The sequence below is a fragment of the Chaetodon trifascialis genome, chromosome 4, assembly GCF_039877785.1.
Source record: "Chaetodon trifascialis isolate fChaTrf1 chromosome 4, fChaTrf1.hap1, whole genome shotgun sequence".
Lineage (NCBI taxonomy): Eukaryota > Metazoa > Chordata > Actinopteri > Chaetodontiformes > Chaetodontidae > Chaetodon > Chaetodon trifascialis.
In genome coordinates, this window is record NC_092059.1 from 18,778,213 (window position 1) to 18,792,722 (window position 14,510).

Consider the following 14,510-nt stretch of genomic DNA (forward strand, 5'->3'; position numbering starts at 1 on the left):
TTGTCAAAAAAAAACAAAATCAAAAAAAAAAATCACATTATTAGTTTCAATATTTCATATGTTTAAACAGCAGTAATTACAGTTTAATGCTAAAGGAACAGATAATTGCATCACTTGACTGACTTCCAAATAGATCAAAATTAAGAGACACCATCCTCACAAAATGAGTACATATTCATGTGAACAACATTTGGCCTCTCTCTGTATGTTGCTACCAAAATGCTAAACTGACCTGCGGCAAACCTCTTCTTGATGAGAGAGAAGCGGTATCCTGGCCCAGCCAGTTCAATGTCACAGCCTGACAGGGTGCTGCCCTCACTGGTGAACTGCACTGCCAGTGGAGCCGGTTTACTGGGGCCTTCTGTTAGCTGAAAGCGTGCCAACAACGACCCCACACCTGAGGGAAGAGGGCCAAATTAGGAAGAGGTGTGTCAGTCAGGAGGAACAATTTACGGGTGAAGGAATAAACATTTTACAGACAGAAGTTCACAGCTAGGAAACTATTTTGAATGCATAGCAGACGTGTTCTTTCTGATTAACAAAATGAAAAGCAGGTAGCAGCATGACGACTGCAGACGTTGCCATATTAAACTTTTCGTTGTAGGAACACGCTCTTGTATCAAAGCCTGTTCAATGTCAAAAAGGTTTACTGGATACAGATTCCAAGATAGCACTGAATGAAATTCATTTGAAAAGAAAAATACAACTCATCCAAGAATCTTTTGTTTGTCAGAAGACATTAAAGAGATAAAAGACAAGATACAGAGTAATACTTTTAAAAGCCACCCATGTTAAAATGGAGCAGAGCTAAACTGATCACGTTTGAGTCTCTTACACAAATGACATAATCTAGTTTATTGACCTTCTCCTGCAGACCAGGTGAGCCCCAGAGCCTTTCTGCTTTGTAATCTTTGAAAGAGGCAATCACTTTAAAATCAGATGACATCAGATGCACAAACCAACCTACACTTTATCAGTTTATCAAAATATGTAGAAATATTATTTTATGATCAAAGGATAAGTGAAGCTCTGGAAACACACACAGCCACAGTGCAGTTAGACAGCTCTTTAAAGGGTTTGCTGAACTCTTTGCAACACCCTTTGTAGACAGAAGGGGGCACCGTTTATTCAGGTAAAGCTGACAGCTGCCTCCTCTCCTGAGGCGTATGGATAATAGCTAGTGCAGGTTCTAGGTCAGTGCTCAAAACTGTACAGCTCAACATGCCTGCAGAAACTTTTACTTTTCTTCTTTATGACCGTCTCTGCACCTTCTATCTCTTGTCTGCGGTTGTCTGTTTTTAAGGATTTGTACAATTGTTGTGCCAATAACAGTGAAAATGTACTGGGGCTATGTTTGAATGCACAGGGCAAACTCTGAAAACTGATTCAATCTCTACCAGGCTGATGCAATCTGAGCGAATCTTCTCAAAGAAAAATAAGAGTCCAAAAATGTCAAAGCTGGTCTTCAAGTTGTATTAAGCCCAGGATTGTGGCTGGGTTTTATAAAAGCAAGAGTAAAAGGAGGGCTCGCTCAATATCATTATCATTAAATGGTGCATGTTCCTGTTATCATTCTGCATGTACCTCCGTTTTCAGATTTCTGTGAGATATCAGGAATCTTCCAAAGGATTCTTTGCTGCTCTGCATTCCTGTCAACATTACAAGAGGACAGAAAAACACAATTGTGAAACTTTTTAAGACTAACTGACTGATTCAAAGTCAAAGTCAAGCCATCCTACAGTAAAAACCTTTGTGTAGATGCTGTACAGTCCTTTGTTATAGCAATAACACAAACAAGTGTGCACTTCATTTCTGTGATTCTTGATATATATAATATTGGACTTAGAATACATCCTGTATATTACCAAGTGATCTGAATGGTAGTTAACACTAACAAAGCTCAGACAGTACCATGCAGCAGGAGGTAAGACAGCCTGTAGTTTTGAAACCCCCCCATCGACGGGGACGAGGAACTGGACGTTGTTGAGGGCCATCGGTGTCGTCATGGCCTCGCCATTGTACTTGTAGTCTATCCTCAGGTCAGTGCTGGTGGGCTCACATCTCCAGCTCACTGCTAGATTCAGAGGAATCGACTGGAGCCCCTCCGCCGATACCTGCAAACAGGCTCCACTTACAATAATGCTGCAGCATTTGGTCTTTTCAACATGAAGTCACGTTGTTTCTAAAGTTCAGAAACATGTTCGGTGAGTAATAGCTGCAGCTGTTGCTTTGTGAACTTCCCTTTTAGAGTGAAGGATGTGGGGGCTGCTGTGTATTTGTCTCAGAGCTGAGCTTACCTGATACTTGAGCATGTCCACGTTGTAGTATGTTGCCTGTGGCTTCTGCTCTGCCACCTTCTTTAAATGGGATATCAGGTTTGGCATGTTCACCCAGAAGTCCTTGGCATTGGCCTTGGCTTGTGTGGTGGTGTCGCTGGTGCAGAAGCATACAGAAAACTACAATCAAAATCCACATATTTGATATGTTGCTGGTGATTTGTCTTAGCTGAGGAATTTGCTGTTTCTGTGCAGCAGAAAGTTATGTCTGGGCAGAAAAACAAACACTAATGACTTGTTTCTCAGGTTGCGTTTGAGAGGTTGGGTCAGCATTTTAAAGACGAGCCACAAGAGGTCAGGCTTTACATTTTACAACAACCAGCTAACACTGAATGATTGACTTCTTGCAGAAATTATCTTCCATTATCCAAAACAAATATTTTTTAATGCATCATATTTAAGTAATAGCAATAATTATTCTGCTGCAAGGTGACATATTTTCAGTGGTGCGGAGTACAGTAAGGATTCCTAACATTTGCTTTAATGGGTCCCAAACAAATTTTTATTTTTTTGAGTATTTTAATCAAATGAATTTTAATTGAGGACAACAAACAAACAAAGAAAAAAGCTGACCTCTCTTGACGGTAGCTGGCCTGAAAACTCTGATGACCCCATGATGATTCAACATGCAGTCAGTATTAGTGAGATGATCTAACTAATGTTTACTCATCCTTACTCATCATCACTGAACAAGCAAACTCTGCCGTATGGGAACATGAATGCTTTATGAGTTGTCTCTCAGATATTTTCACAGAAATCTGTCCATCATATCTGAAGCTTTTTTTAATAAAAAACTTACTCTGTATGCTTTAAGTTTTCCTTTTTTTTAAAAAACTTTTTATTATGCATTTTAAACTGTCTTTTTACCTCCCTTTTAAGCCCCCCACCCTACCCCACCCCACCCCCTTTGACCATGAACTTACTTTCATGCTGTTGGATATTCTATTGTGTGAACACATTGACTTGTCCTTGTATGAAATGTGTTACATAAATCAAGTTTTTGGTCTGTCGTTGCAACATACCTTCAGTGTGATAAGAATGATTTGTTGTGTGAAAGCACAAATTATTATGATGAAGAAATATTCAATGATTATTATGAAAAATACATGATGAACTGGAAACAAACAAAAAGAGTCTGGATTTACTCATATATATATACAGACGCATATACACTTTCCAAACAAGAAAGTAACTCATTCTGATTAAATGCTGCAGCATGCCCTTTAAGCTAGTGTCTCACATGCTCAACAAGTGAAATTAATATTAACACAAATTGTAATGCATAGTGAGTCAGAACATTTGATTTGGTTTTAATGAGGTTTAGTTAAATCATAAAGACATATATGGAAAAAAAATAAAAAAGTGGTATTTCCAAGCTGGACAATAAAGCATTCGGACTTGAACTACGCATGTGAAGAGGCTGCAGTAGGAGTTATGGTGTAGTCTAATCTTTTCACTGCCTCCAGTGAAAAACTGCATTTATCATTTTGTCCTGACAGTGAGGTGGTGAGTCCACAGCGGTGTCATTACCAGCAGAGGAGCTGGGGGTTAGGCAACACATGCTCCAGTCGGCTGTAGTTGGTTATGCTGAAGGTTAGCACGGCGGGGGACGGGTTATTGGCAAAGTGCCGCGTGATTCCCGCCGGAAACGACAAAACCATCTCACCTATGATCTTCACAACACATCTGAGAGGAAGAGGAAGACAAGGAGGAGGTTAGAGAGAGAGAGAGAGAGAGAGAGAGAGAGAGAGAGAGAGAGAGAGAATATTAAAGACTGGAGAGACACTGCACACATTACACACACTTATTTAGTTGATTCCTTCATCTTATAAACTGTTTTCACATCAGCCACATATGAAAAAGATGGAAATTGTCACTGGAATTTTACTGTAATGAGCAATTAGTATGTCCAAATGTGTGAAGCTACAAGCCTACTTGGTGGGATCAGCTCCTTTAAAGAAGGCGTTGACCGTCTCTGTGAATGCAGCGGCCACAGGAAGAGTGTCCTGAGCCCCCATGGTGAGAGGACTGGGCCCTCTGGAGCAGCCTGGACATGACACACACGCATACACACACAAATACACATTGAAATGATCTGAAAACACACACACAGACCTGAAATGAGTTTCACATCAATGCATAACAGCTTCAACTCAGTATAAAGATACAGTCAACAGACGTCCATAGATTAAGAATAGATACATGTTCCAACTCCCAAACCATGACTCTGAGCTCTTCCTGACTATGGATGAAATGATGAAAAACACATGGTGTGCAGACTACTGCCATAAAATGAAAGTACTTGAAATGAGAACAAATATTGGTGTTAGTCAGGTGGCATGAATACAGCAGGTTATTTGCATAGAGGACACCCATTTCTCTCTGCTTTTTGACAGTGCAATGGTAGAATTAAACACAATTACTTCAAATATCTTCGTCAAACGTATGAACTCCTATGCAGGACGTTACACACTCATGTCATCGTTTCATTGAATGAGCACAGGCAGATGAGAAAGGAAAGACAAGAGGCAGACAGAGAGAGAGGCTGAGAGAGATGAGCATGCTTACTCCAGACATGCTGCTGACGTTAAATTATTCTGACAAGATCAAAGAAGATCAGACAACCCAAAGATCAAACCAAGAACCAAAAGGACAAAAGGACAAAAGTGACAACAAAGAGATTAGCAAAGTACACAAAGAATGATGATTCTTCAGGGAGTGAATGAAAGGCGGTCAGCGCAGAATAAATGAGAATGAACAATGTCGGGAAGAGAGGCTAGAGGGAGACAAGACTGCATATGAGATGCCTCAGCCAGGAGTTAGCATTATGTGAGTTAGGGTGATGAGGGGATTGCAAGGGAGGAGGAGGTGTAGAGGGGAGGAAGGAAGGAAAGAAGGGGCAGGGAAAGGGAGGGCTAAGCTTGCATAAACGAGCCTCAAAAGAGTGTGTGTGCACGCTACCCTTGTGCAGAGAAAACTTACCTTCAAAGGTTAAATAAAACTTCCCTCTGTCAAACCATACAAGGGATGGCTGGTCATTCTCTGTGTAGGGTGGAGGGGTGGAGGAAGGAGGAAGGTGGGGTGAGGGAGAAGGGTACGAGGAGGAGGGAGGAGGAAGAGGGATGAAAGGGAGGGAGGTGGGTGAGGAGGGGTGAGAGGGGGAGGGAGAGAAGGACAGTAGCGTGAGTCTCAGGTCTATCACACGTCACAGTGAGGTGAAACGTGGAGGTGGAGGCCGAGGGACGAAAGAGGGACAGGGGGGCCACGATAAGCCGAGCATGTGACGACATGGGTGTGACGGGGTGTTTCTTTCATGGGTGCTTGCGTGCATGAGGAAAAGCAGGAGTGAGGTGGAGCGAGGGGCCAGATGTGTTTTGCTGGATGTTGGCAGTGGTACGACGGTTTGATGTGCAAGATGTGAACACAGGAAAGAGGAAGTCGAGGCTGTACGGTCTGACGGGGGGACTGCCAGAAGAGAGAGTTTTGTGGTCGCCAATTTCAAGAGCAGCATAAAATGTTTTCTCTCGAATGCAGCCAAATAAAACGGTAACTCTAAACCTGCTGACGCTCCAGTTGCAGCATCCTCCCATGTATGAAAACTCCCTGCAGGGGGCAGCCTTGAGACTGCAACCAGCGAGCAGGGAGAAAGGGGGACTGTGGTGTAGAGAGAGAAGCTGCAGCCCATTTTCAGGTGCTGGATCCTCCAAAGGATACAGGCTATGATGGCGGATCCTTCAGAGGACCTGAAGGCCAGGCTGAACTCCTCTAATGAGACTGTATTGCCTCACACAGACAAAAACCAAGAGCATTCAGACAGTCCTGGTTAACATTTTCCTGACGAGTTTATCAAAAAGGGATTCCCCTCAAACTAGAGCGATGGCAAAATTAGCTGGGCTGATATATTACCCCATATTATCTTACTGCAGATTACTCATAGGCCTATGTTTTTTTTCACTCAGGAAAAACAAACAAAGGCTCAAAATGTTTGCTTGTGTTATGTGTTTATCAGCCAGCATACCATTAATACAAGAAGAACAGCTGACAATAAGCATATGTAAGTGTGGCATCCTGGTGGCTTTGTGGTTTGGACACTTACTGCACCATGTGTGCAGACAATACCAACAGTGTGTTCAGATGGTCCTGGTCAACTTCAGTTTATTTAGGTTTATTAGCAAGAAGTTGCCCTCAAATGCCTGACAAAGCAAACTCCTGGGTTTAGAATACACGCTGGTAACATTCACTTCATGTGTGATGGACAACAGGAAAAAGGATACCTAGTTAATGGTATACAGTTTAGCTTTCATCTCTCAGTTGCACCCTTTGGTTAACAACATGTCCGTACAAACAGTGGCATTTATGCCAGGGTGACATTGATGCCCACTTCTGTAAGAATATCTGATACATGTGAAAAGGATTTTGCATTTCCTGACCTCATGATTTAATACAGATAGCCTGAACATTAACTGAATGACTGACCAGTGAACAGCACAAGGGTCAGGACTCCCAGGAGAGGTTGCAGTATCATTAAGAGGTCCATGACACGATTAATGTGCTCGGACAGAAAAAAATTATTTCCTCTACAAATAACCATGTTTTCTCTGGCTTCTCTCTAATGATTTTTTTCTTAGAGAATACTGGGTAGCTTCAGCCTCCTGGGAATAAAATAAACATTAAACCTGTGATGAGGGGCCAAACTGAGCCAAGAAGCTTGGGTTTTGGTGGATTCCAGGACACTGCAGGCTGCAAAGGATTCACTGCTTCTGTCCTCAAATTTTGGGTTAAGAAGCTGCATTTGGAGCAGTCTTTTAATAGAAACAAGCTTTCCTGGAAGCTCATGGTATATTTGTATTTTGTTCTACGAATTCAGACTTCAGAGGATCCAGCACCTGAACTGCGACACAGTTCCAGCATGACTAGAACGAGCAATACCAGGGATTGTGTTTACATACCAGGAGATCATGTTTACTTATGACACTGTTTACTAAATAACCTTGATTACATGCAAAAGAAATTCAGCAAGAACATGACTGTGCTAGTGTTATGCACAGAGAAGTTGGCAATCATCCTGAGGCACGACAGGGTTGGCTTGTTCTAGACCATACTTTTGTTTTGATGTGGGGTCCCAGCACTGAAGGTGTGCCACTGAGTCAGTGAACTATTTAGAGCAGTGGATGATGGAGCGATGAGAGGAGCGCAGTGCTTCATGAAGAGAACAAAAGGGCAGGTGTTCAGATAGAGAGGGCGGGGTTTGGGCCTGCATTTTTCTATGGCCTCTATGGTGAGTGACAGGTGCAAAAGGTGGGCGTCAGGGGTCAAGTGTGGGAGTAGACTGAGGCTTTTGGGCCAGCGGAGATTGGTTGAACTTGAGGCTGTGTCGTGCTACTCCAGCGGTAGAGAGAGGATGGCATGAATACAGAACAGCTGCTGCCTGTCTAATTCAGCCTAATTCTCATGCCAGACTTCAAACAACTCTGTGAGCAGCAGCTCTGATCTGACGGTATGAGTGAGAGTGTGTTTGAGTGTGTGTGTGCGCGTGTGAGAGAGAGAAAAGACAGACAATATGGATCTCAAGGGGCCACAGATAAGGAGCTCTCCAGAAACGCTCATTGAACACACAGCACACAAACACTCAAACACACTCTTGTGGTGCAGACTAAGACTAAAGGTATCTGGGAGTGACTGCACTGCACTCTGCACACACAATATGCGTCGCCAAGAGAAGAGGCAGGAGGTTGCCATGGTGACGTGGCGAGACAGCCACTGGTGCACAGTCATAAAACAGAGAGAAGAGTCTCAAGAGCAGGCAGATGGGCAGAGGGGAAGACACAAACTTTTTGGTAAAAAAAAAAAAAACAAGAACAAAACAATGTTATGTAATAGAAGACGCTTTCTGTGTCGCCACAGCTTTCAGTTTTTCTGGCAGATTTGTTTCTGTGGGTGAATGAGAGAATGAGAGTAAGATGTGCAGATGGGGTGTGTGTGTGTGTATGTGTGTGTGGGTATGAGCAAAACAATGAAGAAAAATGACAATTTCAATGACAAATGCTGCCACGTTTGAAAAGAAAAAATGAAGGTGTGGCATGGCCCTTTATCGGTGAACAAAACCTGATCTAGATTTGTCAAATAAGTAGGTATTAGGATAATGATACAGATACGGTCTTTTTAGACATGTCATAATTGAAATATATTTCATTTGAAAAGACGGACAGATGGCTTAAGAACATGCTTTGTGAAACTGCACAGAATGTGTGACAGAAGAGCCAAAAAAGAGTCACTGTCCCAATACCTACACTTTCTGACTGACGTGAATCCCAGAAAGCTCAAAAACACTCAGTGATGGCCTTTACCCTTCTGTGTGAAGTGCACTCTGGGTAAAGAGCATCAAACAGATTGAAAACTGACACAGGAACACCCCTCAAACCCCTTTCCCCACCCGTCCCGTCCTCTCTCTGAGAGGATCGTTACTGTACCTGCAAATGAATCAAAGTGTCTCTCAAAGGTGGGCAGTTTGTCTACATAAGCATCGTCTTCTGACAATCCAAAGGACAAATAAAGAGACAAGCAAACAACAAAACAAAAAAAGGGAAAAAAAAACAAAACAGAAAGCAAATCAAGCCAAGGGAAAAGATTTAAATAAAAATGCTGTCATGCACACAAAAAATAACAAAAAATGAAGCATCTTAAAACTCAAACAAGAAGAAAGAGTCAAAATCATAAAGAACTAGAACTGGAATAGGGGTAGTTTCTAATTAAAACTCTGTGTGACTTTTATATTACTGTCAAGTCCATCAGCTTTTTGGTCTATCAGCAAAACCAAAGTGAATAAATAATGTTTGCACTTAGAAATCACGAGACTTCAGTGAAATCTCCATACAGTAAAACCATTTTTTCACATTGCAGTTTGAATCTGTGAAGCCACTTGCTTGTTGTTTATTCCTGCAATCTGTTTTCAAAAAAACAACCTCCAACCAGGGACGATAGTCTGTCTTTACATAACTGCTGCTGCCTCCAGAGTGTGTATTCTTTAAATCTATTATGACTCAGCCACTGAGATTTGTTATTATCCACTCACAACTCTGCACCGCAAGGTCCTTGCACACTGCCTCTAAAGTTAAATCAAGGAGTATGCTGTGGCATTAATTCATTAAAGGCGGGCTTGTTGAGAATGTTTGTGCTTTAAAATTAAAATTAACACCCTGCTTCACATTCTCACCTCCCACTCATACAGCACGCACGTGTGAAAGTGTGCATATGAATTTGTCTTTGCGTGTCAGTCTAAACCAGACACAACATTTATGTGCAGTTTAAAAATTGATTGTTATGAAATGACCTTTAGGAGTGATTCTTACTTTAAATGATTAGAAATATTTTCCGTATTTGTTCCGATCTATCTCTAGATAGTCACAGCTTACCTGCATGGGTTTTAGATTAGATGTCACAACAGATTTCTGCACTGTATTGCTAATATTCTTCATTTAGTGAAGCATCATTGCAGGAAACTGTCTCCATTTCCATAAAATAATAAAGAATAAATTTCAAAATGAATAACTAAACACACAACTGCATGACTCATTCAACACAAACTCTGAGCACAATGAAGGACGGGGCCAGAGCATAAAATCAATAAAGAACTTTTAATATTAGACATGACCAGTTAAAGTCAGCTGTCACTGTGGTCACCACAGCTGCACGGCTCAGTGACTGCCGAGGGAGCACACACCTGACACGGACACGGAGAGCTCTTTACCGACAGTGGGGGTGGTGGCAGCACTCAGGGAGTTGGTGGAGGAGATGGAGGAAGTGCTCTCGGCCCGTGCCAACGGGGCAATGGGAGGGGGGCTGGCAGAGTGGACCGGTGGGCTGAACGGACGATTCTGAAAAGATAAAAAGAGAGGAGAAGAATCTTATACCGTCACTTGTTATGTTTTTGGAAAACACATTTAACCATTTAGAGTTGTTTCCAGTCATCGGCTTAAGATCTGATTGTGAGGGATGTGTGTCAAAGTTAGTTTCACCATGAGGAAGTTGCAGAGTTGTGTTTGGTTTTGAGGGGCTCAGTTGTAGACCAGAGGAGCAGTGACTGAGCTCCTCAAGTATCAACGGACCATAACAGCAACAGTAATACAGTTTGATATTGGTAAGCCAGGACTAAAGCTTAGGTAGCACATTACCAAAAACACAACCATCTCAATTATGAGAAACAGCGAGACTTACTGCATCTCCTATAGCGGGTTTTCCTGGAGGAAGTTTGGGCCGTGAAGGAGGGCGAGGTGGAGGTGGTGGTGGGGTGGGGTTGACTGATGAAGGAGTGGCGGGTCGCACTGGAGAGGAAGAACCTGCAGAGCAAGGAAGAACATAATATTTTACTAGAAACAAGGTATGTGTACAGGTAGGCATTAGTTCTACTTTCACAATCTTAAATTTGAATTTCATAAAAAAGCCTAACTTTTCACTTCTATCATGGATGCCTCTATAGAGGATTAAGAACAGACAACCTTTGGGTATGAGTTTCCACTGACAATGAGGATTTTCCTAAAGCTGTAGCCAGACAAAATGATTTCTAAAAACCGTTCACTCATTGTGGTCTGTGCTCAGCTTTTAGTCATGCACTCTCTGACCTAAATTTGATCAGTGCTCTCCTTTGTATTGAGAATATTTCTTTACACAAGCATGTATTCTGTGTTTGGGTCCCTGGCTCATTAACATTTACCAGAAAAGGTTTCAAAGTTGACCCTTTCTATTAATTTACACTTATAAATATTATATTATTAAATATTCATACTACAGACAGGACTGGTTGATATCTCTTACAGAAGATGTTGAATGTGCAATAAAAATGAAAATGTTGTATCAGAGTAAGACAGAATGGTGGTGCAAGTCCAACTGGGCCACAACATGACCTCTTTTCCAGGTGAAAAATGCAGAATCAGGCATCAGTTCGTGCAAGTTTAAAAACAAAGATGGTGCAATCAGCTGAAAGGAAATATAGAGATGGTGCAATGCAGGAAATACAATCCCTTCTCAACTCCAGTCAAAACAATGGATGCTAGTGTGATTACAAGTCATCTGACTGGTATGATGGCCACGAAGCTGTTTTCATCATTCCATTTGTATCAGTGTGACAATCAATTGTTGAACACAGTCGTTATTATCTAGATGTGATGCAGCAAGTTCTTTCTACCAAACCAAGTTCTAAAAATACTGTCCTCTATAAACCATACTCACCACTATTTGTGCCACCAGGTCCAGATGTGGGACCCGGTGAGGACACCACAGCCCGGTATGTTGGGGGAGGAGGTGGGGGAGGCGTACTCCGGCTCCCTTGGCTAGCATCATTGGGTGAATTGACCGTTTCGCCTCCATCCTCTTTGGGTTGGGTGGTTTCTGTGTTCTTGGACTGCTCCTCTTGAGACAGGACAAGAGGTGGAGGGACGGAGCCTGATGCAGGTTCCTCAGCAGGAGGAGTCACAGCTGGAGGGGTTCTGGCTTTGGGAGCAGGGGCTGGTGGGAGGCTGGCGAGTGACTCAAGGGGAGGGGGAGAGGAAGCAGGAGGAGATGCAAGCTCCTTTGGTGTTGCAGGGGGTGGAGAGGTGGCGAGTGTGAGAGGGTTTCGGTCCTCGGGTGTTGGAGGACCTGAGGTGACAGGAAGTGCAGCAGGCTCGTCTGTGGGAGGTGGTGAGGTTGGTAGAGGGGGCACAAAATCTTCTTTTGGGGGAGGAGAGGTTGGGAGAGGTGGTGCAGGGTCTTCTGGAGGAGGTGGTGATGTCGGTAAAGGTGGGGCAGGAGATTCAGGTGGAGGTGGGGAGGCTGGTACTGGAGGTGCTGGTTCCTCTGGCAGCGGTGGCCGGTTAGCAGATTCTTCACTGAAGCAGACCCACTTGTCACCTGTGTCCTCACCAGCAGGGGGAGCCTCTTCGGGCCCAAAAATGTTGTCCAGATCAGCTATTGAGGGTTTCCTGGTGGAGCCGTTTGCTTCCGTTGACGCTTCAGAAACAGAGACAACCAGTGACCAATCAAAGGCTGTGTTCAAATAATACATAAAACATGACAGACTGGCAAAGAATGTCAGAGACAGAAAGTTGCAGAGATCAAATGTAAAAAGTTAATTCATCCCGAGGTGATGGTGGAATATAACAGGAACCAGAAATACTGTAGATAGGAAGGCTTCTTACCATCTGCAGAGACAGGGCTAGTTGAAGGGGGGGAGGTAGGGACATTCTTGGGTGGAAGTGGAGGTGGAGCTGCAATAAAATATCAATGCAACAATGAATAGACTCAACAGGTGATTCCAGGAGATTGCTGCTTAGATTGTCAATGAGGCAATGTTTGCATATAACAAACAGACTTTTAATATGCAGCTTATGGTGGGCTGCATACAATGCTGACAGAAACAGGATTATTGTTTCACGGTTTAGCCAATAACACACAAATTATTGCAAAAAAGCTTTGAAGGTTTGGATCCATACATGACAGATATTAACCCACATGCCAAACACAGCCACAAAAACCTGAGGACACATGATCATCCCACAAATCATAAACCATGCAGCACAGCACATTCAGTCACCACCATGCCGAATGCAATGAGGAGGCAGTGAAGGAGGAGGGGTTGGTACAGTATGGCACACACATCCTGAACTCTGCCATGTAATACACTACAACCAACACTGAATCATCCGGTGGTAAAATGGCTGATGAAATGAAACAGTTCACGGGTGGCTGTTAACAGTAAGAAGCACAGTGTTACTGCCACACAGCTGTTTGATGGGGGCAGTTTGCAGGTCTGTTTGTTAGTCTGATGATGAAGGGGTTCATGAGGTGAGCTGATGGAGCTGTGCAGCTATTCCAGGGAGAGAGGACGTGCGGCACAGTATGCAGGGAATTATGAAACTTACTTCCTGTGGGGAAGGATCTTGTCAAAGAGGATTCGGGCTCAGACAGAGGAGCTGCCCACGCATCGGACTCAGACAGAACCACTAAGTTCAGGAGGGGACAGAACAGGCCAAGTCAGGGGCGTGACAACCAAAGCACCTACAGTTTCTGAGTGTCTGGGGCTTAAAAAAAGCAACAGGCGCGAGAGGGGAAACAGATCATTATGTCAATACAATCTTTCATGAGGAAAAACTGATTTCCAGCCTCGGTGGCACACTGCAGTCAGGATGTATTGTAATGCTAGAACAAGTGACATCAAAGCTACAGTGCAACAGCTGCTGCTCAACAAATCTGTCACATGTCCACTTGTCAAAAGATGGAAGAGATGTTATACTGTTAACAACAAGGTAGTTATCAATCTAACTATAACATTTCTGGTTGGATAAGCCAAAATTTTTCATTCACATTTCATTCACTGGACCAAAAACATCACGAGATCTTTAATCTGCTTCTCAAATGCTGCTCTACTGGGAGAAGGTACACTTAAACAAAACAGTCCTGCAATAAATCCTACCTTCATGAAGGTGATAATGGTGTTTAGAGAGGTGTTCAATCAAATCTACTGTCCTCCCTTTTACATCAATGAGGGTAGGCCACATAACAGAAACAGCTCTCTGTATGATGCAGTGCAGTTCAACAGCACCACAAACTACATCCTCCAAAATCACAATAAATCTGACTCAAAACAGACTTACTGCAGGTTTGTTGTATTATACTGAATTCATTGTAGCTCCATGTACCTGATAAACACACTGCTTATGCAGGAACATGTAAAGATAAAACCATGAGTAAGAAAGATAAAACGTTGGAAACAAAAAACAGCTCCTACTCATGCTAATCTTATGGCAGATGTCATGAAATATTTGGAGATAGAAAAAATGTAATTTTCATTGAAAAATCAGGAAGGAAAATTCTACAGGATCTGGCAACCATTTAGAGATCATTTTAAACGTCATTCTAACCGTAGGGCACAGTTGGCTGGCAAGATTTAGAGGACACTCTGACCCTCGGTTTGGGAATGAGGACCTAGAGCATCCAAATTGGGTAATTCAGTTGATTTCAATTTAAATTAATTTAATTGTTTTCAAGGATTTTTTTTCTTTCTTTTTTTTGTTGTTGTTATGTTTTGGTGGTTTGGAGGTGTGACCATGACCATTTGTAAGGATGTACAAATACAAATGAAATTGTTCACGATAGAGGTCAAAATGAGACATTGGAACATGAACATAAACAGAGACCTCT

At 42.7% G+C, this 14,510-nt stretch overlaps 1 protein-coding gene across 3 annotated transcripts in view; it reads right to left on the reverse strand.

The window, feature by feature from the left end:
- The window catches only part of sgip1a (SH3GL interacting endocytic adaptor 1a), a 73,672-nt gene that overhangs the window by 4,186 nt on the left and 54,976 nt on the right, over positions 1–14,510 (reverse strand). Inside the window, exons 13-24 of one of the 3 annotated variants that reach the window (XM_070961544.1) lie at positions 13,232–13,312; positions 12,509–12,577; positions 11,562–12,320; positions 10,551–10,672; positions 10,057–10,210; positions 5,319–5,378; positions 4,272–4,383; positions 3,867–4,022; positions 2,298–2,433; positions 1,912–2,114; positions 1,585–1,649; positions 233–397 (exon numbers count right to left, since the gene is read on the reverse strand). In XM_070961544.1, the coding sequence (XP_070817645.1) occupies positions 233–397; positions 1,585–1,649; positions 1,912–2,114; positions 2,298–2,433; positions 3,867–4,022; positions 4,272–4,383; positions 5,319–5,378; positions 10,057–10,210; positions 10,551–10,672; positions 11,562–12,320; positions 12,509–12,577; positions 13,232–13,312 (2,082 nt within the window). Of the gene's footprint in view, positions 1–232; positions 398–1,584; positions 1,650–1,911; positions 2,115–2,297; positions 2,434–3,866; positions 4,023–4,271; positions 4,384–5,318; positions 5,379–8,806; positions 8,867–10,056; positions 10,211–10,550; positions 10,673–11,561; positions 12,321–12,508; positions 12,578–13,231; positions 13,313–14,510 lie in introns of all 3 variants that reach the window. The other 2 variants (XM_070961543.1, XM_070961546.1) reach the window with 2 other exon arrangements.